The 24,654-nt window shown below is 45.1% G+C and overlaps 1 protein-coding gene and 2 pseudogenes across 2 annotated transcripts; 1 reads left to right on the top strand and 2 right to left on the bottom strand.

The window, feature by feature from the left end:
• The first annotated feature begins 2,338 nt into the window (after window positions 1-2,338).
• Window positions 2,339-5,110, top strand: LOC123399757 (beta-ureidopropionase). 2 transcript variants are annotated; one of them, XM_045094139.1, is made up of 6 exons: window positions 2,339-2,616; window positions 2,988-3,095; window positions 3,246-3,449; window positions 4,006-4,233; window positions 4,334-4,558; window positions 4,648-5,110. In XM_045094139.1, exons 1-6 carry the CDS (start codon window positions 2,494-2,496, stop codon window positions 5,008-5,010), a joined length of 1,251 nt encoding a protein of 416 aa, XP_044950074.1. In that variant the 5' UTR covers window positions 2,339-2,493; the 3' UTR covers window positions 5,011-5,110. The 2 variants fall into 2 exon arrangements, with proteins under 2 accessions (XP_044950074.1, XP_044950075.1); XM_045094140.1 differs by having other exon boundaries at window positions 2,342-2,616; window positions 3,261-3,449.
• A 2,042-nt stretch (window positions 5,111-7,152) lies between these two features.
• On the bottom strand, window positions 7,153-9,374 carry LOC123396976 (annotated as a pseudogene).
• Window positions 9,375-9,410: 36 nt separating this feature from the next.
• Window positions 9,411-13,677, bottom strand: LOC123396975 (annotated as a pseudogene).
• Window positions 13,678-24,654: the final 10,977 nt, after the last annotated feature.

Genomic DNA, 24,654 nt, shown 5'->3' with positions numbered 1-24,654 from the left:
ATGTATGCAGGCAACCAAATATGCCAAATTCTTTCCACATGGGACTGATTGGACCTAATGCTCGCAACCAAACACGTCCTTAGTACTATGGGAAAATGCATGTAAAATTCATTTATAGGCCCCGTAAACAAAATTTACATGCGCAAAGACAGAACAGATCTCAGATACATCACAAGAATTCAACACGATTTTCAAAACTAGTAGTTCACGTCACAATTAACATCACCTGAGTTCCACACATAGTTCATACAAGCTTAATTAAACATACTTCAAACGGAAAATAAAGTAGTTCATACTACGTCGAGTTCTACTTCTAATTCATACTTGTTCTACACATTGACATTGGAGTTGGAGTCGTCGTCGGAGCCGTCCTCGCGTGGCGGCGGCTCGTTGCTGTGGAGGGTGTGGTAGATCAGGGTGCTGGAGAGCGTTTGCTAGAGTTGGTACTCCTCCGAGAGCTCTAGAAGGCGCATGGCCGCGGCTGCATCGCTGATCGCAGCGGCCTCCCTCGCCTTCCATCATGCGGTCTCGGCCACCCGAAGCCGCTAGAGGGTTGGGTCGAAGATCCTCCCGAGGTGCCGGAAACTTGCCCACGCCCGCGAGCCGACGCTATGGGACTTCGCACGACGGGTGCGCGCCGCCTCCGTTTGCGCATCTAACACGTCAGGGCGGAGGGAGGAGCTGCTAACCTCCTCATCCTTGCGATGCTTGTGGCTGGTAAAACCGTCACGCCCCATGAAACCCCAGCCACACCCAAGCCCGCCGCACTGACTGAAACCCACGCCGCCGCGATGCCCTGCACCCGTGGTCACTATCGCCACCAAGATTCGATGGCCGTAACGCCAAAAATCACTGCCGAAGGGGAGGAGGTTTCTCGTCGGAGGAGTGGAGTTTGCGGCGGAGAGGGGATGCACGGAATGAAGGATAGAAACCCTAAAATTACCCTGCGCTCGCATATGTACTAAAAACCCGGTCGGTTTATAGGCTGTTTGTAAAAAATTACGAACTGGTCAACCTACGCGGGCCGTTTTTTGGGGCATCCCATATAACGTCCCGCAAAATGCAGCTCGTCAGAGTTATATGGGATCAGAGCATCTCTACGAGATCCTGCAACCGCGCGTCCCACAAAATGCGCATAAGGCATCTCATAAACAATTTTTTGCAGGACATGGGCATTCCTCCAGAATAGATCCCGCATAACAATCCTTACTTGGCGCTAAAAACAGCTCGCCGGAGTTCATGACAAACAAACATAGCATATCATAGTGTTCATCACATACATAGGGGAGTTTTACAAACCATAATTAAACATAAATCAAAATTTAAAAAACATAGACCTCCTTGTTGCCGAAGTCGCCGTCGTTGGCGGAGTCAATGCCGTCGTGGGGTAGGGGCTCGTCGCAGTGCAGCGTATGGTCCATGAGCGTGGAGCAAAGGGTGGCCTGCAAGTCGAACTCCTCCCCCAACGCCAGCAAGCGCGCGGCTACAGTTACATTGCCGGTTGCTGTGGCCTCCCTCTGCCTCTCCGACACGAGAGGGCGGAGCACGGACCTGCCCGCCTCACCGTCGTTGTGACACTTGCGACCGACGCCTCTGCCGCGGTCGTCGACATCCTCATCGTACCTAAGCCCACCGCGCCGACCGAAATCGTCGCGGCCGCCATACCCTGCACCCGCTGTCACCATCGTCGGAGAGATCCGGTGGCCAGAGTAGTCGGAAATCGTTGTCGGAGGGGAGGTAATTTCTCGTTGAGGGGGGGGGGGAGAAGTTCGCGAGAGAGGAGGCTAGGGGATTTGTGGGACGGAAACCCTAAAACACGCCGGGGCCCTAATATAAAGCGGAAATAGGAATGGTTTACATGCTTCCTTTAAAGAAATATGGGTCGGGCCATTTTTCACGGATCCGACCGAACCGGTTTTCTGACCCATCCCATATAAAGCAGTCGTCGGAGTTTTGCGGCATTTGTTAAAGATGTTCTATGTCCGCAAAACGCAGTTCGCTACCTGTGGTTGGATGGTTAGAGGAACCGCGGTATTCCCAGCCCATCAGGATTCAAATTCTGATGCACGCATTTTTTCTGTATTTATTTTAGGATTTTCGACGATGCGCATTCAGTGAGAAGAGACGTTCCCGTCGACGACTAGGTGCCTACGATGATTTTGTAAATTTCAAAATGATATGCCAGTTCACTTTCTTGAGAGGTGTTTATAGGGATAAGACGTGTGTGCGCCATCGTAGAAATAAGTGCATGCGTGTGCACATGATGATTTGGGTACGTGCTGTGTGTTAAGAAAAAAACCCCGTAGAGATGCCCTAATCCCCGCTGCCGTCCCCGTCACCGGCCATTGTTTTCTAATCCGCGCCGGATGCACTAAACAAGGGGGAATCTGCTCGTCGTGGTCTCTCTCGTGGAGTGCGGCTTCTAAATTCGAGAGTCCTACCCGCTCCTCTCTCCTCTCCTCTCGCGAGTCCAATCGAATCGCTCCTCTCGGGATGGAGAGCTCCAACGGCAAGCCGCCGCAGGGAGAGGAGGAGGGGAAGGCGGCGGGGTCGATCGGAGGCTACGAGTCGCTGCACAGGCTCCTCGAGTCCAACCTCTCCCCCGAGCTCTTCAAGGTGCGTACCCCTCGCTCGATCCAGTCCGCCTGGTTGGTTTTGGTTGGGTGAAATGTTTGTGCAAATGTAAAAGATCTATGAGTCAGCTGCTTGTTTCCCAGCACAAACACAAGTTAACTGTGAGTCAGACAGCCACAATCTTCTTCTATCCGACCTGTGTTCGGGATCTGTTTTCTATGGAATCATTCAACGAATTTGTGTCCAAATTGCGCGAATTTGTGTTTGTGATATATTTTTCCGGTACCTGTATTTTTCACCCTGTACCTTATTTCCCAAATACTGGCGGTACTTAGCTTCATTTTGTTTTGGGAATCTATTTAGGATCAGTTTGATTATACTGATCTTTCTTTATATTCTCCATTTGGTGGCAGGAGGCAAGCCGGTTGCTTTTGGGGCTGAATTGTGCACATCCTCTTGAGCCTATTTCCCTGCCTGGGGCCACCACTGATCTTGCCCAAGCGCATAGTTTTGATGTGCAGGTTATCTATAGTTTGCCTTGATTTGAAACAGATGTGGTAGATTATGATCTGATCGTGTAATTTCTAGACATCCTATTTCGGAAACCAGCAGCACCTAACAGCTGAAGCTATTTGTTTGCTTTCTCTTTTTTGAAAATTTGAAACTGTTAGCTACTTGTATCACAGGCATTCCGTTTTAACGCTGACAAAGAGCACATGAGGCAACCGCGGATTGTTCGAGTTGGCCTAATTCAGAACTCAATTGCTGTTCCAACAACTTGTCATTTTGCTGATCAAAAGAAGTCTATCATGGAGAAAGTAAAACCCATCATAGATGCAGCTGGTGCTTCTGGTGTCAATATTTTGTGCTTACAGGTACATCTAACATTGGTGATATAGTTGTGGTGTTCTCTTGTAACTAACTCTTATCTACTCGTATATCGTTCTTTTCAAACCTGTTGTCCTATTAGTCTAAGTGTATGAGACTCTGCTTGGCATATCCTGAGCTTCAACTTCTGCCAGCTAAGAGAAGCTCGAGCCTCAATTAAACAGTCGCTTTCTCTGCCCATCATCTTGAGAAACTGAAGCCCACCTATTTAAAAAAGCCAGAAACAGTTGAGTAGCTGCTTCTGTGGCTTCAGAATCTCTCTGGTTTCCCATTCCAAGCACCACTGAATGAAAAAAGTCCTTCCATTTGCGATTACTCATTTCTTTTTTCTTTTTTCCAAATGAACCTTATAGGCCGATATACTTCTTACCAAAAAGCTTTGCCATCTTCTATGAGATGCTACCTTTTTGGGCTTCTAAGAACCAAAATCTAGCTTCTTCGAAAGGCTTAAGCCAGTACAAACTAGCTATAATATTGGGATACATTTGCTTATATTCCCACAGAAGCAGGTAATTTATTGTGATTCATGCCCTCAAATTTCAGGAAGCCTGGACAATGCCATTTGCCTTCTGCACGCGTGAAAAACGTTGGTGTGAGTTTGCTGAGCCTGTCGATGGAGAATCTACTCAGTTTCTTCAAGAGCTTGCACAGAAATATAACATGGTAATTGTTAGCCCTATCCTTGAAAGGGATATAAACCATGGAGAGACTATATGGAATACCGTTGTTGTAATTGGAAATAATGGCAACATAATTGGCATTCATCGAAAGGTATGCATATCAGTACATTTTTCTTTCCTTTGGTTGCATTTCCATTTTTCTTCCTTCTACCTGAAAGTATTTTTAGTCTCTAACTGAACACTACTTGCAGAATCACATCCCAAGAGTTGGCGACTTCAATGAGAGCACGTACTATATGGAAGGTAACACTGGGCATCCGGTGTTTGAAACAGCTTATGGCAAAATTGCTGTAAACATCTGCTACGGCAGGCATCATCCTCTGAATTGGCTTGCATTTGGCCTCAATGGAGCTGAAATAGTTTTCAACCCATCTGCAACTGTCGGTGAACTTAGTGAACCAATGTGGCCTATTGAGGTCAGATAAAACTATTCACATGACATTTGCTATTATTTCTGCTGTTAGTCATGCTGGAGCAACCCTGATGCTAAGCTGGTCCATTTCAGGCAAGGAATGCTGCAATTGCAAATAGCTACTTTGTCGGATCAATTAACCGGGTAGGCACAGAGGTATTCCCGAACCCATTCACTTCTGGTGATGGGAAACCTCAGCACGCGGACTTTGGTCATTTCTATGGATCCAGTCATTTCTCAGCGCCTGATGCTTCCTGCACCCCATCGCTATCGCGCTACCGAGATGGCTTGATGGTATCTGACATGGACCTGAACTTATGCCGCCAGATCAAAGACAAGTGGGCCTTCCGCATGACTGCTCGGTATGACATGTATGCTAACTTGCTTTCAGAGTACTTGAAGCCAGATTTTAAGCCTCAGATCATCGCGGATCCCTTGATAAATAAGAGGGCTTAATTGGCTCAGTTGGTTCCCTTCTTTTCTGTATATGTTGTATAAATATATAAACAAATCAGTACATCTTTTGATCAAGTTTCCATGGTCTGACTTTGCCCAATGTTGAAACCATACATATTCACTCTTTTATGTTGTGAATTTTCAAGTAAACGTTCTTTGAATAAAATACACCACACAATGGCCCATAGATAAAAAGAATCGTGGTTGGATCATTATGGATGTCGCACAACTAAGGGGTGCAGATTCTCTCTGACGAAAGTTACCTGCCTTTGGCTTGATGACATGTGGGCCATCTTGTTCCTGGGCGCACATGTCAGCCACTGTAAAGGTGATGTAAATCAGAGAATCTACAGCCCGACTAAGGATCATTGTCCAAAGAGACGAACAGATGGCATATGATGATGTGCATTCTTTTTAGACTAACGCAATTAGGCAAGCCTAAGAAAGGGGATTGGCTATAGAGTGCATAATCCTTTAATTTACTATAAGCTCCCTAGGGGTTAAAGGTCTTACAGTCAATTGATGTGTATAATTTGAGATTTTGCCCCATAATTTTGACTTGGCCATTTTCTCGGTGGGTCCATTTGGTCATTGTATGCTAATTTTTTTGTCACTGCATAGGATTTTAGTCTGGGCATTCGGTATAACCGTTTGGTTCTTGTGATAAAGAAATTTTTGTTCCTATATATATCTGATAACTGATCGGTTAATCCACAAATGAAAAACCAATTGTGTTTTGCACCATGAACTTGGTTCGGTCTCCGGTCATGACCGAAGAGGACAGGTATTTTATGGGAGGAACAAATCAGGGGTCAAATCTTGAGCAAGAAACGATAGAATATATGAGCAGGAATCAAGCTCGGGCAGAAATGATAGGAGGAAGGAACAGTTGTAAAAAATAATTGTAATTCATTGTAGGCCGGTCTGATATCCTCATGTCACCTGCTCTTTCCGTTTCTATATATAAGTCTTTTTAAAAGATTCTAGCAGGGACTACATACAAAATAAAATAAGTGAATCTACACTCTAAAATGTATCTATATACATCCGTATGTAGTATCTAGTGAAATTTTTACGGATCGGCTCTATATGGGTCTGCTACTGTTCTTAGCACCCTTTTAGGATCGGCGGTGCATACCTGTGCATATCTGCCCAAGGAGCACAACCTCCTTTTTTTTTATATCTTATCCAATAACCAGAAAACAGGACGAGCCTACACAAAATTACCTCCCATCAAACAAAGAAAAATATCCTAGAGGGACCTACTCCTACATATCTACACTGATTTTCTTCTGCACCTCCTTTTGCCATTCATGGTAAATAGAGAGATGCTCAGATAGAACATTTGGATTGAATTTGGGTACATGATTATCAAACAAGAGAAAGCTCCCAGATTATTCAAATTGCAGAACACCAGCAACGAACACAGCGTTTTTCTGGCAGCCAGTGCTTTTTCTCGATGGCCCTGCCATGGAACAGGGTTTGACCCGTTCGCCTGGTATTCGAAGGAGTTTGACCCTTTCCCCAAGTGTGCTAGGATGCTATCTCATTTACAGACCAGAAAAAGGGGGGAAATATAGTTACATGGGAATTGAATCTGTACACACAGCAGGCATGCAAAACATAATTCCAGCAAAAGCTCTCAAAAGCTATACTCATATCAGCCATCTGCCCAAAACATCAGGCTAGCAAGGAGCCGAAACAGGGGAAAGAAATAGTAGTGCTGTTTTGCCAGGAGAAGCACCAGCAATCTTCAACAAAGAACACAATTTCATGGGTTACAGCACCACCCTCAATGGATTAGTCTTTGTATAGCACTTTTGCTACATTAAAAACCTCCCTTGCCACCTACTCAAACAAACTTTGTTCCCAACAGCAGCAGATTTTGCATCTCCTCCTTTAACCGCAGCGAAGACCAAATTATGAAGCCAATGGCTTATCAGTTTAACAACCATTGTACTATGCTGGAAGCATGCTGCTCTGTTTCTAGCATTAAAGACCGACCATGACACAGCTGCTAGTTCAAGCAGAACAAGGCACTTAGTGTCGCCAGTAAAAAGAATGAACCAAACTTGGCAACGGACTGAATAGTTACAGCTTTATTAGTAAGAGAAAAAGAGATACAAAATAGTGGTCCACTGAATTATCCGACTTTACAATGGTGATATCTATTATAAATCAGCTCTTAACACTAGCTTCCATGCCAAAGGCTTAGTAATTGGGCTGTTGGAGTCCATCATTCAACAAAGATTCATGCATGGGAGGAATAAGGTTGATGATCTGAAGTGACAAGACGTACGTGTTGGTGTTTTGATCATTCAAACAGAATAACATGGGAAGCTCTGATGCTGCTCCAATACTGGTCCGGATACTATTATCATATAAGATGGTCAGTGAAGATCTACCTTACTGGCCTTGGTCACCCTTCAAGAAGGGTCTTCTGAGACATAACCATGAATACGCCGACCAGTGATTGCTTTTGCCTGCGCCCTCCATCTGCTCTTCAGGATATGGAATTTGTTGGACAACATTTGACCCCAAGTCTAACACAATAGCCCAATCTTGATGCTTGACTGAATCGTTCTCCACAAAGTAGACACAATTTCTCCGGTTCATAGTAAACTCCTTTGCACAGAGGGCAAACGCGTCACCGTGACCCAAGAAGAGCGAGTAGCTAGTCGCCGAGATCGATCACCTTGTCCCGCAGCTCCAGGCTCTCCGCTGCCCAGTCCGGGCGGTAAACTTCGACAGCCTTTATATTGGGCGCCGGGTACGTAACAACGAGCAGCAACTCGCCGTTGAATGCGACCACGTACCACGTCGGCCTGCCACCGCCGGGGAACTTTCAAAATCCATGGCGCGCTCGCAGAGAACAGTAAAGGTTGGTGCTTCTGGCTTGCGATCTCCCGGCCGCCAGAAGAAGAGCGTCTGGCCCATGCAAGTGCCGGTGGTGTAGAGCTTCTGGCTTGCGATCGCCATGCATCCAGTCAGAGTCAGGCGAGGCGAGCGGGTCTCCCGAGAGGAAGACTTGGATGACGGAGGGCAAACATGGCAGAGGGATCTCGGATTCGGAGAGGGGCTCCAGACCCAGAGGACAAACCGCGTTGGGGATTGCAGGTTGTCCATGAGGGCAAGCCAGCCAAGGGGCGTGCCGCAGCAGTATGGTAGCCCCGCCGGCGCCGGCGTGCCCAAGTAGACCCGTCGGTTGCCAAGGGGCAGCCAAAACGACTGTTGGCCGACCGGGCCGAGCAGGCTCCATGCATGGTTCGCGGCCGGCGACGATCCATGGACGACAAGCGGCCAGTGGATGCGCGCCAGTGGGAGCCCGGAAGTGGATGCGCGCCAGTGGGAGCATACCTGATGGACCGCGTCGCCTGGTAAGCGGCCCGGGATTTCGGCGAGGAGCTCCGCCGGGATGGAGGTCCAGCCGGCCATCTTTTTTTCTTTGGAGGGGTAGCGAGCTGATGCGTTCGATGATTCTTGGTCTTTTTTTATTACCAGGAGTGCCTAGAACTCAGGTTTTTTCATTCGAATTTCCACGACTGTTGTTGACTGGTTCCCGTTTCTGTTTCTTTTTGTCCCAACTGCAGCTCACGTCCGGCTGCTTGGTTTTAATTTATCGATTCATTGGTGTATACACGTAGCTCGATTGGGCCTGTACAGGGGCTTCGTTTGCTAGGACTAGGAGATAAACATCATTAATATTGTATCAATTAGTATTATAGTGGTCTTGTATATATGTAAATTATAATTTTGATAGTGACCTTCTATATAAAAATGAAGGGAGTATTATTTTATCTTCCGTTGCAACGCACGGGCTTTTTTGTTAGTCAATCATCAAGCCACAAAGCATTCTTCAAAAGATGGGTGGTCGACTCGTCAAATGTTTGGGTAAGGACCGAAGACGTCTGGAGCTTAGCTAACTAAGTATTTTTTTTGAGCTAATAAGTATTTTTCTCAGCTAACTACATAAAAAAATGCATATTTTGTTGTCACATATTAAAAGAAAATGTTTCAGCCATTATTTGAGAAATATTCGTTGCAATATAAAATTGTCACCGCATATTTTAAAATAGAGAAAAATTTACTATAGGTCCTCAAACTTGTCACGATGGTCACTTTAGTCCACATAGTTAGAAATACCCGAAATACAATCACTAAACTTGTCTAATCCATTATACGGTTTGTCTAGTACATGATGAGTTGGCGGGTTGAATAGCCTTTTCACGCGTGCGTCGACGTCAAGTCATCTTGAGGTCGTTGGACCCCTCCAATACGCATGGAACCAGGATTTTGTGTTTTTTGCAAAATTGGTTGAAATACTCCCCCTCGCGGTCGGAACTGCACCTGCGAGAGACTGCCATGCCCACCAATGGCGATCTCACTTCGCTTGCTCAGGTTTACAAGATCTGGACCGGACCAGTCGAGGAGAATGCATCCGGCGGCGACATGGAAGTGCCATAGGTACCCCTTGGCGGCGACGAGATTATCCTCGCAGAGGTACTCACTGGCATATCACTGCTCCACCGTCCGGTTCATGTCGTGCAACGCGACGACCATCGCTCCGTCCCCTCCCGCGTGCGCGAGCGTGGCCGCGGTGTATATGGTATCCATCCGCCCTGGCTCCCTGGGCCGGGGCCCGCTCGGCTTGTCGACAATGGCCATGTCCCACCGCACATCGAGCACCTCCTACGGCAGCAAGGTCAGCGCAAGCCGGCAGCCAGACTTGCGCAACGTCACCGTCGGCCGCCGACACACCGGGTTAGACCGCGTGCGTCGTTGCAGCGCCCACGCCTCCCCGGTCGAGTCAGGGTACACTACTACGGAAATGCTTATGGGTAAAATATCAGTAGTAGCGCGGGAAAATATGCAACGCTCCTGCTAATTAGCAATAGCACTAGGTTTGGAAAGCTCTACAAGTGATGACTTAGCAGTACCGCTGGAAATACAAGCCGCGCTACTGCTAAGTGGGACCCAACGAGTCCATCGACGCTAGTTGTAGTAGTAATGTTTCCCTAAATACAGCGATGCTGCTAAATCCGTAGTAGCGGCGCCCTTCTCGGCCCTGCGCTACCGCTAATTAGCCCTCGTGGACTTATCATCTTTCCCGCGCACGCCCCTCACTCTCTCACTCTCTCCCTCCTCACTCTCCCTTCCTTGTGCCACCGTCGACCCCGACCCCGACCCACTCTGCTGCCCCAGCAACCTCGACCCCGGCCCCGACCCCGACCCCTACCGCACGCCGGCTGTCTCCTCCGCGCGCCGCCGCGTCTCCTTCTCTGGTGAGACATCCCGATGCCTCCTAACCCGTTTGCTTGCTATGGTTTCAAAGGATTGCTAGGGTTCTTGCTAGGACATTGCCAGGGCTGCTTGCTAGGACACTGTTTCTGAAATTGTTTGTGAAATTAGATGGTTAATAAGAAATTGTTCGCGTATTTCTGAAATAGCAAAACTGAGTCAGAAAAATGGTTTTGATGCCCAAATTCAAATGAGATGATTGCTGTCCAAATGAAAATTATTACTACTTTGGCATGCATCACTAATTTAAGCATGTCTTATATAATGTTTTTATGAGAAAAAGAAATTGTTCACATATTTCTAAGAAGATAACTAGAAAGTAAAACATTAAACGATAAGAAAATGTTCTCATAGGAAGTTGTTCTCGACGTCGACAATGCTCGGCCCGCATCCTCTTCATCGACTCGACGGTGACATCCTTGAGAGGTGTCATGTCAGGGACTGGGCTCCGCCGGGCTGGTAGTTGGAGGTGCTACCTTCCGGGGCGCGTAGCTTTTGAGGAATCGGGGTCTCGTCGTCGACCCGAACCTTCTTTGGTGTCGGTCGTGTGGCCCACTATCGGTGTGGAGGGAGCGGGCCCCCACGGAGGTGGTATGTCGCCGTGTTAGGGAGGAGGACGAGCACGTCCGTCGCTACATGGCTGCGTTGAACGCCATGTTCTCCAATATCTGGCAGGTTCTTCAGGGATCTCATTCGAGTTATGATCCTGTGATGGTTCCTTCTCTTAAGGTGTCCATCGCCCGCGGCTCAGAAACCGCGAGTCAACTAGATTATTCGGTAGTATTCGATTTGTATTAGTGATATTATATGATAATATTCAATATGTATCAATGATAATATTCGATGATGCATTAACTGGATTATTCGAGATGATGTATTATTGACATTATATTTGAGTTCATTATAAATTGATTAACAATTGCATAAAAATAGGTCTAGATATTTTTAGTAAAAAAATCAGGTACTTTCGGTCTGTCGTTGCTCCTTGTGTGACTTTCATGTGTTTTCTTGATGGAGGAATCACGACTGTTGTCGTGGGGGGCGCTTCCTCCTATTCTCTTCTTGCGATATATACATCGGTATAATGCATAAGGAGAGGAGAGGAGATGTGTCCATCACTGACGGTCGAACTATTAGTGTGAGAGAGTGTCCATCAACATATATACACCATCATATCAGTGTGAGAGAGTACACACGAACACACCATGAGATATGAGAGTTATTTAAGGAAAGTCCCGATAGACCGAAAGTCAACCGACATTGAATTAGGTCTATTTGGACACGTGTATATGTATGTTATTGCAAGGAACACCTCCTAGTGCCTATGTTTTGCCGGAATGTTGATTCATTTCCGTTCCGACAATTTTCACGTGCTCAATATATCTTATTTTAATAATGGTCAATTGCCGAATTTTTGAACCATGAACACACGAAATGTGTGCCGACGATTGGGAGTGTGAACTCTGCGGCGACGATGGGGTTTTTTGTGACTCGCCTTACCTGCGAGACGACATGTTCTTCACCATCAAGCTTGACGATACCTTCGTTGTTTGTACGGTACGCAACGATGACAAGTGTTTTTTCGTAATTAAGCATGACTTATGTTTTTTGCTTCAACGTGTAATTTTTGTTTTATACATTTCGGCTAGTTCATCCTCTGCCATGCAAGAAGGTATGTCTTGGATAGGTTAGATTTCGAATACCACGAGAGTATGGAGATGAGGAGAGCTAACCTGAGGATTAAACATGGTCACACATTTCTTGTCAAAGTAATGAATGAAGTTAATAACACAGAATTAGGGTGCTCAAATTGGCAAGCTCTAGCCAAGGCATATGGATTTCAGGAGGATAAGGAAATAACATTCGATCTTCGTCCTGAAGATCATATTGAAGGTAATATCGATATTTGGGTGGATGCCGATATGCTTCCAGTTTTACCTCCATGTGAGTTTGTCAACAATATTTGTCAAGTAATTTGCATTCTATATTTAAAAATAGTTGGTGTTCATCCATACTAAATTTGTTAATTTATAATTTACAGCTTATTTCCTTTCTTCGAGTGAAACATGGAACATAGTTGACACGACACACTACACTTATGGATCACATCTAACTTGGGAGGAGAAGGATGATCTTATCACCTTTGTTATTGGTGTCCTATTTGGTAGGGTCAACTTTCCGTATAATATGAGACCTGTCATAAATTATACTTCATACATGGTACTAGTGCATAGGTTGAGGGTTGATGGCATTCACGTAAATATCTTGCTAAGAGTTGTTAATTAAGTGCACTACTATTGCATAAATGGCGTTGATTACATTGCTAACTAGGCTACTATTATGTTTTTCAACAGAAACTGCCAAATGATGCTGTGCCTCGTTGATTCATGGCAAAGGTCATATGATAATTAAAAGCCCTATGAGGGTTACGTTCGATTTTCCGTACTCGACTGAGCGCAAATCACAAGGATGACTCCAAATTGAAGCATGGGAAGAAATAAAGAAGGATCGAAGTCATAAGTTGGAGACCATTGGATCTGTGTGCTTCATCGCGGAGACATAGGTGTTATTCTGTTTTATGACATTTTACCCAGGAGAGAGGACTAGTTCCTATGAGAGAAGTTTTTCTGGTTTATATTAACTTGGCACGACCAATTAGGATGATGATTATTATGATGTTTTTCTATTTTATGAGTAAGATGATGATGAGTTATATGACATAATATGTATAACCATGTGTAAATGTTGTTGCTGGCACAATAATTATTGATGTTATATATTAATATGTATAACCGTGTGTGAATATAACATAAATATAAAAAAAGAAATATGTGCATTTAATAGTGACACGGACTAGAAAAGCACGCTAGTCCTAACTCAGTTAGCAGTAGCGCCGGTTAGAAAGGCACGCTACTACTAACTCAGTTAGCAATAGCGATGGTTAGAAAAGCGCGCTACTCATAACTTAGATAGTAGTAGTCTGGTCAAACTGCGTTACTGCTAAAAGTTAGCTATAGTGCCTTAGAAGTAGCATGGTCACCCGCGCTACTGATAGTCCAAAAACCGGCGCTACTGCTAGGGTTTTCCCTAGTAGTGGTACCTGGCCTGGTGAACGGCCGTCGAGCCGGGCCTGCGGCCTGCGAGCACGCCTCGTGTATTGGCCGCGTCTTCAGCGCCGTCGGTGATAAAGCCGGTGGCACCCCCTACCCGAAGTTGAACGCGATAAGCGCGAGCAGCTGCGGCGAGAGTCCAAACACCAGCAACCTACAACCTGCAGGGCGCGCACGCGGCGATGATGGAGCGGAGCAGCGGGAACTCCTTGGGGTTCAGGTCATCCCTCACGGCCATGCTGTTGTTGAAGAAACCCATGACGGACGGTGGTGGGTGCCGGCTAGGTCTAGGGTTTCTGGTCGCCTGCGGGGGAGCAAGTGTGACTAGATGGGGACGGGGAGAAGAAGTGGATGAGGTCGGCCCCACTGCACGCTTCGATTAAAAAGGATGACGACCAGCAGCTTCTAGCCACTACCACGCGGGCCCAAGTTTGGTGGTCGTGTTTAATATGACCGTGTGCGGTGGTTGAGTGGTCAACTGGTAGACCTGTAGCGGACACAGAGATGGCGGGTAACATGTCTGGTTCGTGTCCGCGAGGACGCAAATCCGAAATGGTCGATAAGTACATGTGATGGACATCATTTGGGTTTGTCTCGGTGCGTTGGGCCGTCATTTTTGTTCGTGGTGACCCAAAAGGACACGCGCGGACGAAATGGATCGCCCGGTTGGAGTTGCTCTTATGTTTTATCAATTTATGGCATGCATAACTTCTAGTGAGTATCTAGTCTGTTTGTCAATCTAGTAATGATTGATTATTTTCGTGCCATCTAATATAAGGCGTATTAGATCTGAGAGAAATAGGACTCTCGTGATGCCCATGTCGCAGACGCGTGCGCCACGAGCAGCCCCGCCACCGCCCCTAGCTCTCCCTCCGCCCCTATTCAAGCCATCCACCCTCACCACTGCACCTATACTTACTCAAAAGTATAGAGGATATATTATAGTACTTTCGACAAGTAAGAGTGTTGAACCCAACGAGGAGCGGCATGAAATGACAAGTGGTATTCATCAAGGTATTCTCTGCAAGCACTGAAAGTAGCGGTAATAGATAGTTTTGTAGCAATGCAATTCTTAACAAGTAACAAGTAACAATAGTAACAAAAGTGCATCAAGGTGGACCAATTCTTTTTGTAGCAAAGGACAAGCCGGAAAGTTCTCTTATAGCAAGAAAAGCGTTCTTGTGGACATGGGATTTTTTTTCCGCTAGTCATGTTTATTTGATTTGCGTTTGATACTTTGATAATTTGATATGTGGGTGAACCGATGATAGGGTGTTGTTCTTACTTGAAAAAACAGCCCTCTTATGATTACCCCCTCTCGTAAGCATCCACAACTATGGAAGAAGAATTAAGATAAATCTAACCATAGTATATGTATCCAAATCATCCCCTTACGAATGCATAAACTAGGGTTTAAGTTTCTATCACTCTCACAACCAATCATGTACTTATTTCTCCCCAATGCTTTCCCCTAGGCCCAAGTATGGTGAAGTATCATGTAATAAACATTCACATGACACTAATAAAAGAATTACAAGACTTCTCTGATGTCCTCAAGAACAAACGTAAATACTCATATTGATGTTCAAGACCAGAGGTGTATTGAATATGATTAAGGATCTAGACATATAATCTTCCACCAAATAAACCAACTAGCATCAACTATGAGATGTAATCAACAGTACTAGCAACCCACATGTACCAATATGAGGTTTGGAGACAAAGATTGTGTACAAGAGATAAACTAGGGTTCGAGATGAGATGGTGTTGGTGAACATGTTGATGAAAATTGGTCCTCCCACGACGTAGTAAGCGTTGGTGATGGCGAAGAATTCATTTTCCCCCTCCCCGAGGGAAATTTCCCCAGCGGAATTGCTCCATTAGAGAGTAATAGTGTTCCTGCCCAGATTCCTCCTCAAGATGGTGGCGCTTTGTTCCGAAAGTCTACTTTGTTTTTTATAGGGAAAATAGTATCATATAGGGGGAGATGTGCCCCGGAGGCATGTTGGTGGGCTCATGAGCTTAGGGGGCGTGCCCTGGGGGTAGGGCGCCCCGCCCAAGATCATGGCTTCCTGGTGGGTCCCCTTTTGGTAATTCCTTCGTCAGTATTAATACTCCCAAATACTTTTCCATAAAATTTCAGGTCATTTGGAGTTGCATAGAATATCCAACTCTTGTGTAGCCTTTTCCGGTCCAGAATTCCAGCTGTCAGCAATCTTCCTCTTTGTGTAAAACTTGCAAAACAAGAGAGAAAAGGCATTAGGATTGCATCATGAAGTGAAATAATGACTCAAAGCATAATGGATATCAATGGGAAAACATGATGTAAAATGGACGTATCAACCCCCATCTAGCTCACTCGCGCCGATGCGCCCCTTTGTTGTGCTAACATCGAATCAGATCGAGGTCGATCCAGATGCATCTTCGTCGTCGCGCGTGGGACTCTCCTCCTCCTCCGAGATGGTGACTAGCTTGCTGCATCTCTCCCCATCTATTGGCTCGACTCTCTATGCCCCTGTGCCTCTCCTCATGTCCAAGGTGGTCCGAGAGCCTGCCGCGGTGATGCATGATGCTGGTCGTCCCCCTGCTATTGGATTCGTTGTTGGCCTACCACTGGGTGCCTATATCACGTGAGCTGGTCCAAAAGTTGCTGCTGCTACTTCACCCTCCTATCCACGACCTTGCTTCAGTTTGGTGGTAGTATGGAATGATCTACTGTGATCGGGGGAGGGGATTTGTTGGTTGCCACTGATCATAGAGGATGGATCGAAGTTTGGGGGAGCAAGGGATGTGCAGATGCTACTAGGGACAGGGGAACTGCGTTGTGATAGCAACAACCGGTGGTTAGCCCGACTGAGCGTGCTACCTACCTCAAATGGATGGGCAAGCGGTGCTTTCGTTGACTCTATTGAAATAATTTTGCCATCGATTGCCATGATCCTATGAAGTGTTGGCGGTGCCACAAGGTTTTCACTACCTTCCTCATCGGCGTATCCATCCAGTCCTTGAGGCCGTGGCATGCAGGCCAACCTTGCTTACAAGACACGATCGTACACTGAGGCTCTTTTGGCATCGTCCCTTGGAAATCCCTCTACTAGTCCCATGGACTGTTGCATCTTCTATCGCGCTCCTGTCGAGTAGGATCTCCTTGCTCCTATGCTCTCGACAGGGCGAGTGTACATCAATCCACGACATGGTGATCCTATCCTTGATGAAGCATTGATGCCTTCTCCTTGGGTCTTGCCGACCTTCATCAGTCCTGTGGGTTGCTCAGTTTGGGGTGGTGATGTGTGGTTGAGCCATGGTGCCTTGTTGGTCGGGAGGGAGGAAACTGTTGATCCTATGTGCTCGGAGGCTATGTTTTGGTCGCCATGCCTCAAAGTCTGCTCCTCTTCTTCCATTGTGAAGTCCCTTGCACATATGATGCTCAGTGCAGAGTAGCCGTTTGGTTCCATCGTGCCCAAAGTTCTGGTTGAGCCTATGATTGAGGTGTGCAATGTTGTTGCGAAGGTGGCGCAAACTAAAGCAACACCATTATCCCTGGAAGATTTTTTCCAGCAAGGTTACATATCCTCTCACACAACCTCTTCTTGGGACCTCAGTAACTTCACACGCGGAGAAGAATGAAGAGCGGTGGCATGGACGCCTGGATAAGAAGAACAAGGCGTGTAACTGCTACCTCTTGAGCTTGCGTTGTTTTTTCCCTTGAAGAGGAAAGGGTGATGCGGCACAGTAGCAGTAAGTATTTCCCTTAGTTTGAGAACCAAGGTATCAATCCAGTAGGAGTATCAATATGAAGCAGCAATGTACCTCCGTAAAAACAAACAAACTTGCACCCAACGCTATAAAGGGGTTGTCAATCCCTTCACGATTATTTGCAAGGTGAGATCTGAAGGTGGAAAGTCCAAGAAAGTAAAAGTGTAGATCTGAAAATATGATGTGAAGTAGACCCTGGGGCCATAGTGTTCACTAGAGGCTTCTCTCATGATAGCAAGTATTACGGTGGGTGAACGAATTACTGTCGAGCAATTGATAGAATCGCGCAAAGTCATGATGATATCTAAGGCAATGATCATACATATAGGCATCATGTCCGAGACAAGTAGACCGATACTGTCTGGATCTACTACTATTACTCCACACATCGACCGCTATCCAACATGCATCTAGTGTATTGAGTTCATAACAAACAGAGTAACGCCTTAAGCAAGATGACATGATGTAGAGGGATAAATTCATGCAATAGATATAAAGCCCATCTTTTTACCCTTGATGGCAACAACACGATGCGTGCCTCGCTACCCCTTCTGTCATTAGGTGAGGACACCGCACGATATGAACCCAAAACCAAGCACTTCTTCCATTGCAAGAATTATAGATCAAGTTGTCCAAACGAAACCCACAACTCGAAGAGAATTACAAGGATACGAAATCATGCATATAATAGATCAGAGGAAACTCAAATAATATTCATAGATAATCTGATCATAAATCCACAATTCATCGGATCTCGACAAACACACCGTAAAAGAAGGTTACATTGGATAGATATCCATGAAGATCATGGAGAACTTTGTATTGAAGATCCAAGAGAGAGAAGAAGCCATCTAGCTACTAGCTATGGACCCGAAGGTCTGTGGTGAGCTACTCACGCATCATCGGAGAGGCAATGGTGTTGATGAAGAAGCCCTCCGTGTCCGAATCCCTCCTCTGACAGGGCACCAGAATGGTCCCGATATAGGATCTTGCGGAGACAGAAGCTTGCGGCGGCGGAAAAGTATTTTCGTGGCTCTCTCTGGTGGTTTTGGATTTTTAGAGAATTTATAGGCGGAAGAAGTAGGGTAAAGGAGCCACCGGGGGGGGGGGGGCACAAGCCTGCTAGGCGCGCCCCCCTCCCCAGGCCACAGCTAGGGGGCTTTTGACCTCCCCCGGGGTCCTTTGCCTTGGTTCTCAAGTCCCCATGCGTATCTTCTGTTATGGAAAAAATCATTCCGCAGGTTTTATTTCGTTTGGACTCCGTTTAATATTCTTCTCTGAGAAAGGTCAAAAACACGGAAAAACTGAAACTGACACTTGGCACTGAGTTAATAGGTTAGTCCCAAAAAAGATATAAAATAGCATATTCATGCATACAAAACATCGAAAGTTGACAAGATAATAGCATGGAACCATCAAAAATTATAGATACGTTGGAGATGTATCAAGCATCCCCAAGCTTAACTCCTGCTCGTCCTCGAGTAGGGAAGTGATAAAGACTGAATTCTTGTGGCATGAATGTTCAGATCCGTAAGATTCAAAACAATAGTTTACTATTGACATGAAAACAATAATACTTCAAGCATACTAGCAAAGTGATCATGAACTTTTGAAATAACAAGGCCAAAGAAAGTTATCCAACAAAAACATATAGTCTGGCTATGCTCCATCATCCCCACACAACGAATTTAAATCATGCACAACCCCGGTATTGGCCAAGTAATTGTTTCGCACTCTTACTTTCTCAAACTTTTTCAACTCTCACGCAATACATGAGCGTGAGCCATGGATATAACACTATAGGTGGAATAGAGTGTGGTGGAGGTTATGAGGCAAAAAGGAGGATATGGTCACATCCACTCGGCGTATCAATGGGCTAAGGAGATGCCCATGAATAGATATCAATGTGAATGAGTAGGGATGACCATGCAACAGATGCACTTAGAGTTATAAGTGTGTGAAAGCTCAAAAGGAGAACTAGTGGGTGTGCACCAAACTTGCTTGCTCATGAAGACCTAGGAAAATTTTGAGGAAGCCCATCATTGGAATATACAAGCCAAGTTATATAATGAAAATTCCCACTAGTATATGGAGGTGTCAAAACAAGAGACTCTCTATCATGAAGAACATGGTGCTATTTTGAAGCACAAGTGTGGAAAAAGATAGTAGCATTGTCCCTTCTCTCTTTTTCTCTTTTTTTTGTTTGGGCTCTTTGGCCTCTTTTCATTTTTTTGGTGGGTATCTTTGGCCTCTTTTTTTTATTTCCTCACATGGGACAATGCTCTAATAATGATGATCATCAAACTTTTATTTACTCACAACTCAATACATAGAACAATGATGACTCTATAGGAAATGCCTCCGACAGTGTATCAGGATGTGCAACGATCTAGCTTAGCGTATGACGTTGAAATATCTCTCTAGCTATCTTATGATCATGCAATGGCAATATGAAAGTGACGGCACAAGTCATGAGACAGAACGGTGGGAGTTGCATGGCAATATATCTCAGAATGGCTATGAAAATGCCATAATAGGTAGGTATGGTGGCTGTCTTGAGGAAGGTATATGGTGGGTTTGTGCACCGGTGAATGTTGCGCGACACTAGAGAGGCTAGCAGTGGTGGAAGGTGAAAGTGCATCTATACCATGGACTCACATTAGTCATGAAGAACTCATATACTTATTGCGAAAGTTTTATTAGTAATCGAAACAAAGTGCTAAACGCATACTCCCAGGGGAAGGGTTGGTAGGTGTTAACCATCGCGCGATCCCGACCGCCACACAAAGGATGACAATCAATAAATCAATTATGCTCCGACTTCCTAACATAGCGGTTCACCATAAGTGCATGCTACGGGAATCACTAACTTCAACACAAGTATTTCTAGATTCACAACACCCTACTAACATAACTCTAATATTACCAAATCCATATCTGAAAACTAATTGTTAGGAATCAAACTTCTCTTACTAATCAATGCACTTGAATATGGAAGTTTTTATTATATCCTCTTTGGATGCCTATCATCTTTAGGACTACATTCATAGCACACGCCAATTACCAAGTTACTTAGAGAGAGCACTCTCAAAAAGATATAGGTGAAGATCGAGAGTTCTTATTTCTTCATAATATGACACCGCCGTGCTCTAAAAAGATCTAAGTGAAGCACCAGAGCAAAGTTATCTAGCTCAAAAGATATAAGTGAAGCACATGCGAGCTAAATTGCCTAACTCAAAAGATATAAGCGAACCTCAATGAGTATTCTAGCAAATTCACGAAGAGTGCATGTCCCTCTCAAAAAGGTGTGCAGTAAGGATGATTGCTACAAAAAAAATACTCCTATAATACATGACGCTCCAAGCAAAACACATATCATGTGGTGAATAAAAATATAGCTCCAAGTAACGTTACCGATGGATTGAAGACGAAAGAGAGGATGACTTCCGGGGGCATCCCCAAGCTTAGGCGTTTTGGTGTCCCGTAATTTGGCTTGGGATGCCTTGGGAATCCCCAAGCTTAAGCTCTTTCCACTCTTTATCCCATTGTCCATGAGAACATCACCCAAAACTTGAGAACTTCACAACACAAAACTTAAACAGAAACTCGTGATATCATTAGCATAAGAAAACAAACCACCACTCTTTTTAGGTACTGTAGTAAACTTCATTTCTATTTAGATTGGTGTTATATTACTGTATTCTCACTTTTCCATGGCTAGTACCCCCGATACTATCCATAGTTTCATCAAAATAAGCAATCGACACAACAAAAACAGAATCTGTCAAAAATAGACCAGTCTGTAGCAATCTGTATACTTCGTATACCTCTGGTATCTCAGAAATTCTGAAAAATTATGAAAATTAGGGAAATTTGCATATCAATCAGCAGCAAAAAGAATCAACTCAAAATCTCTTTCTGTATAGGAATTAGAAATAATTTCGTGAGCACAAAGTTTTTGTATTTTTCAGCATGATTAAACAACTAACACCAAAACTAATCATAAAGGTTCTACTTGGCACAAACACAAAAAGAAAGAAAAAAACACAATAATAACAGAATTATGATGGTGTGGACAGAACAAAACAGAAAGCAAAAAGCAAAGATCAATTCATTGGGTTGCCTCCCAACAAGCGCTATCGTTTAACGCCCTTAGCTAGGCAGAACGATTTCAATGATGCTCACATAAAAGATAGCAATCGGACACGAAGAGAGCATCATGAAACATGTTACAAACATATCTAAGTCTAACATACTTCCTATGCATAGTCATTTTATAGGAAAACAAATTGTCAAGACAACCAATAGTTACCATATGCAAGGAAGAAGAAAGAGACAATAGCAATCTCCACATAACGAGAGGTGATTTAGTGATATGAAAGTTTCTACCACAATATTTTCCTCTCTCATAACAATTACATGTGGGATCTTCTTCCAATTCAACAATATAGCTATCACATATGATATTCTTTTCATTATCCACATGCATGCAAAGTTGACGCTCTTCAAAAATAGTGGGATTATCATCAACTAAAGTCATGACTTCTCCAAACCCACTTTCAATATTATTGCATATATCATATTCATCACGAGGCTTAAACAAATTGTCAAGATCATAAGAAAATTCATTACCCCAATCATGATCATTGCAACAAGTAGTGGACATAGCAAAACTAGCATCCCCAAGCTTAGGTGTGACAGCCCGATGCCGACGTTCCAGAAGATTCCCCTCTCCTTCCGTTTTCATCGTGTGGTTCATTTGTCTGTCGCATTCATCATCGCATCAGGCACATCATCTGCATTGCATCGACATCTCCGTTGCCGCCAGTTTTCAAAGTTGCATCCGTTGTTAGTTGTCGGTTCTCGTCGTTGTCCGTTCTGAGCCCAACCGCACTCGCACGCGCCCGCGGCATCGTCAAATCCCTCTTTTAAAAGTGTGTTGAAAACTTTCTCTGATCGAGGTGAAACTTGGCATGCGGTCGTGATTATGTTGGAATTATGCCCTAGAGGAAATAATAAATATAGTTATTATTATAATTCCTGTATCAAGATAATCGTTTATTATCCATGCTATAATTGTATTGAATGAAGACTTATATACAGGTGTGGATACATAGACAAAACACTGTCCCTAGCAAGCCTCTAGTTGGCTAGCTAGTTGATCAAAGATAGTCAGGGTCTTCTGATTATATACAAGGTGTTGTTGCTTGATAACTGGATCACGTCATTAGAAGAATCACGTGATGGACTAGACCCAAACTAATAGACGTAGCATGTTGATCGTGTCATTTTGTTGCTATTGTTTTCTGCGTGTCAAGTATTTGTTCCTATGACCATGAGATCATATAACTCACTGACACCGGAGGAATGCTTTGTGTGTATCAAACGTCGCAACGTAACTGGGTGACTATAAAGATGCTCTACAGGTATCTCCGAAGGTGTTCGTTGAGTTAGTATGGATCGAGACTGGGATTTGTCACTCCGTGTGACGGAGAGGTATCTCGGGGCCCACTCGGTAATACAACATCACACACAAGCCTTGCAAGCAATGTGACTTAATGTAAGTTGCGGGATTTTGTATTACGGAACGAGTAAAGAGACTTGCCGGTAAACGAGATTGAAATAGGTATGCGGATACTGACGATCGAATCTCGGGCAAGTAACATACCGAAGGACAAAGGGAATGACATACGGGATTATATGAATCCTTGGCACTGAGGTTCAAACGATAAGATCTTCGTAGAATATGTGGGATCCAATATGGGCATCCAGGTCCCGCTATTGGATATTGATCGAGGAGTCACTTGGGTCATGTCTACATAGTTCTCGAACCCGCAGGGTCTGCACACTTAAGGTTCGACGTTGTTTTATGCGTATTTGAGTTATATGGTTGGTTACCGAATGTTGTTCGAAGTCCCGGTTGAGATCACGGACGTCACGAGGGTTTCCGGAATGGTCCGGAAACGAAGATTTATATATAGGATGACCTCATTTGATTACCGGAAGGTTTTCGGAGTTACCGGGAATGTACCGGGAATGACGAATGGGTTCTAGGTGTTCACCGGGGGGGGGGGGGCAACCCACCCCGGGGAAGCCCATAGGCCTTGGGGGTGGCGCAGCAGACCTTGGTGGGCTGGTGGGACCGCCCAAGAGGGCCCTATGCGCCAAGGATAGAAAATCAAAGAGAAAGAAAAAAAAGGAGGTGGGAAAGGAGAGAAGGACTCCACTTTCCAATCCTAGTTGGACTAGGATTGGAGGAGGACTCATCCTCCCCTTGGTGCGCAGCCCTTGAGGCTCCTTGAGCCTCAAGGCAAGCCTCCCCTCCCTCCTCCTATATATATGGAGCAATTAGGGCTGATTTGAGACAACTTTTCAAAGGCAGCCCGACCACATACCTCCACGGTTTTACCTCTAGATCGCGTTTCTGCGGAGCTTGGGCGGAGCCCTGCCGAGATCAGATCACCACTAACCTCCGGAGCGCCGTCACGCTGCTGGAGAACTCATCTACCTCTCCGTATCTCTTGCTGGATCAAGAAGGCCGAGATCATCGTCGAGCTGTACGTGTGCTGAACGCGGAGGTGCCGTCCGTTCGGCACTAGATCGTGGGACGGATCGCGGGACGGTTCATGGGACGGTTCGCGGGGCGGATCGAGGGACATGAGGACGTTCCACTACATCAACCGCGTTCACTAACGCTTCTGCTGTGCGATCTACAAGGGTACGTAGATCGGAAATCCTCTCTCGTAGATGAACATCACCATGATAGGTCTCGTGCGCGTAGGAAATTTTTTGTTTCCCATGCGACGTTCCCCAACAGTGGCATCAGAGCTAGGTTCATGCGTAGATGTCTTCTCGAGTAGAACACAAAAGTTTTTGTGGGCGGTGATGTGCGTTTTGCTGCCCTCCTTAGTTTTTTCTTGATTCCGCGATATTGTTGGATTGAAGTGGCTTGGACCGACATTACTCGTACGCTTACAAGAGACTGGTTTCATCGCTACGAGTAACCCCCTTGCTCAAAGATGACTGGCAAGTGTCGGTTTCTCCAACTTTAGTTGAATCGGATTTGACCGAGGAGGTCCTTGTATAAGGTTAAATAGCAATTCATATATCTCCGTTGTGGTGTTTGCGTAAGTAAGATGCGATCCTACTAGATACCCATGGTCACCACGTAAAACATGCAACAACAAAATTAGAGGACGTCTAACTTGTTTTTGCAGGGTATGCTTGTGAAGTGATATGGCCAATGATGTGATGTGATATATTGGATGCATGAGATGATCATGTTGTAATAGATAATATCGACTTGCACGTCGATGGTACGACAACCGGCATGAGCCATAGGGTTGTCTTTAAACTAACGTTTGTGCTTGCAGATGCGTTTACTATTTTGCTAGGATGTAGCTTTAGTAGTAATAGCATGACTAACACGACAACCCTGATGGCGACACGTTGATGGAGATCATGGTGTGGCGCCGGTGAC

The sequence above is a fragment of the Hordeum vulgare genome, chromosome 5H, assembly GCF_904849725.1.
Source record: "Hordeum vulgare subsp. vulgare chromosome 5H, MorexV3_pseudomolecules_assembly, whole genome shotgun sequence".
NCBI lineage: Eukaryota > Viridiplantae > Streptophyta > Magnoliopsida > Poales > Poaceae > Hordeum > Hordeum vulgare.
Note: the sequence above shows the minus strand (reverse complement) of the source record. Positions and strands in the feature narration are given on the sequence as shown.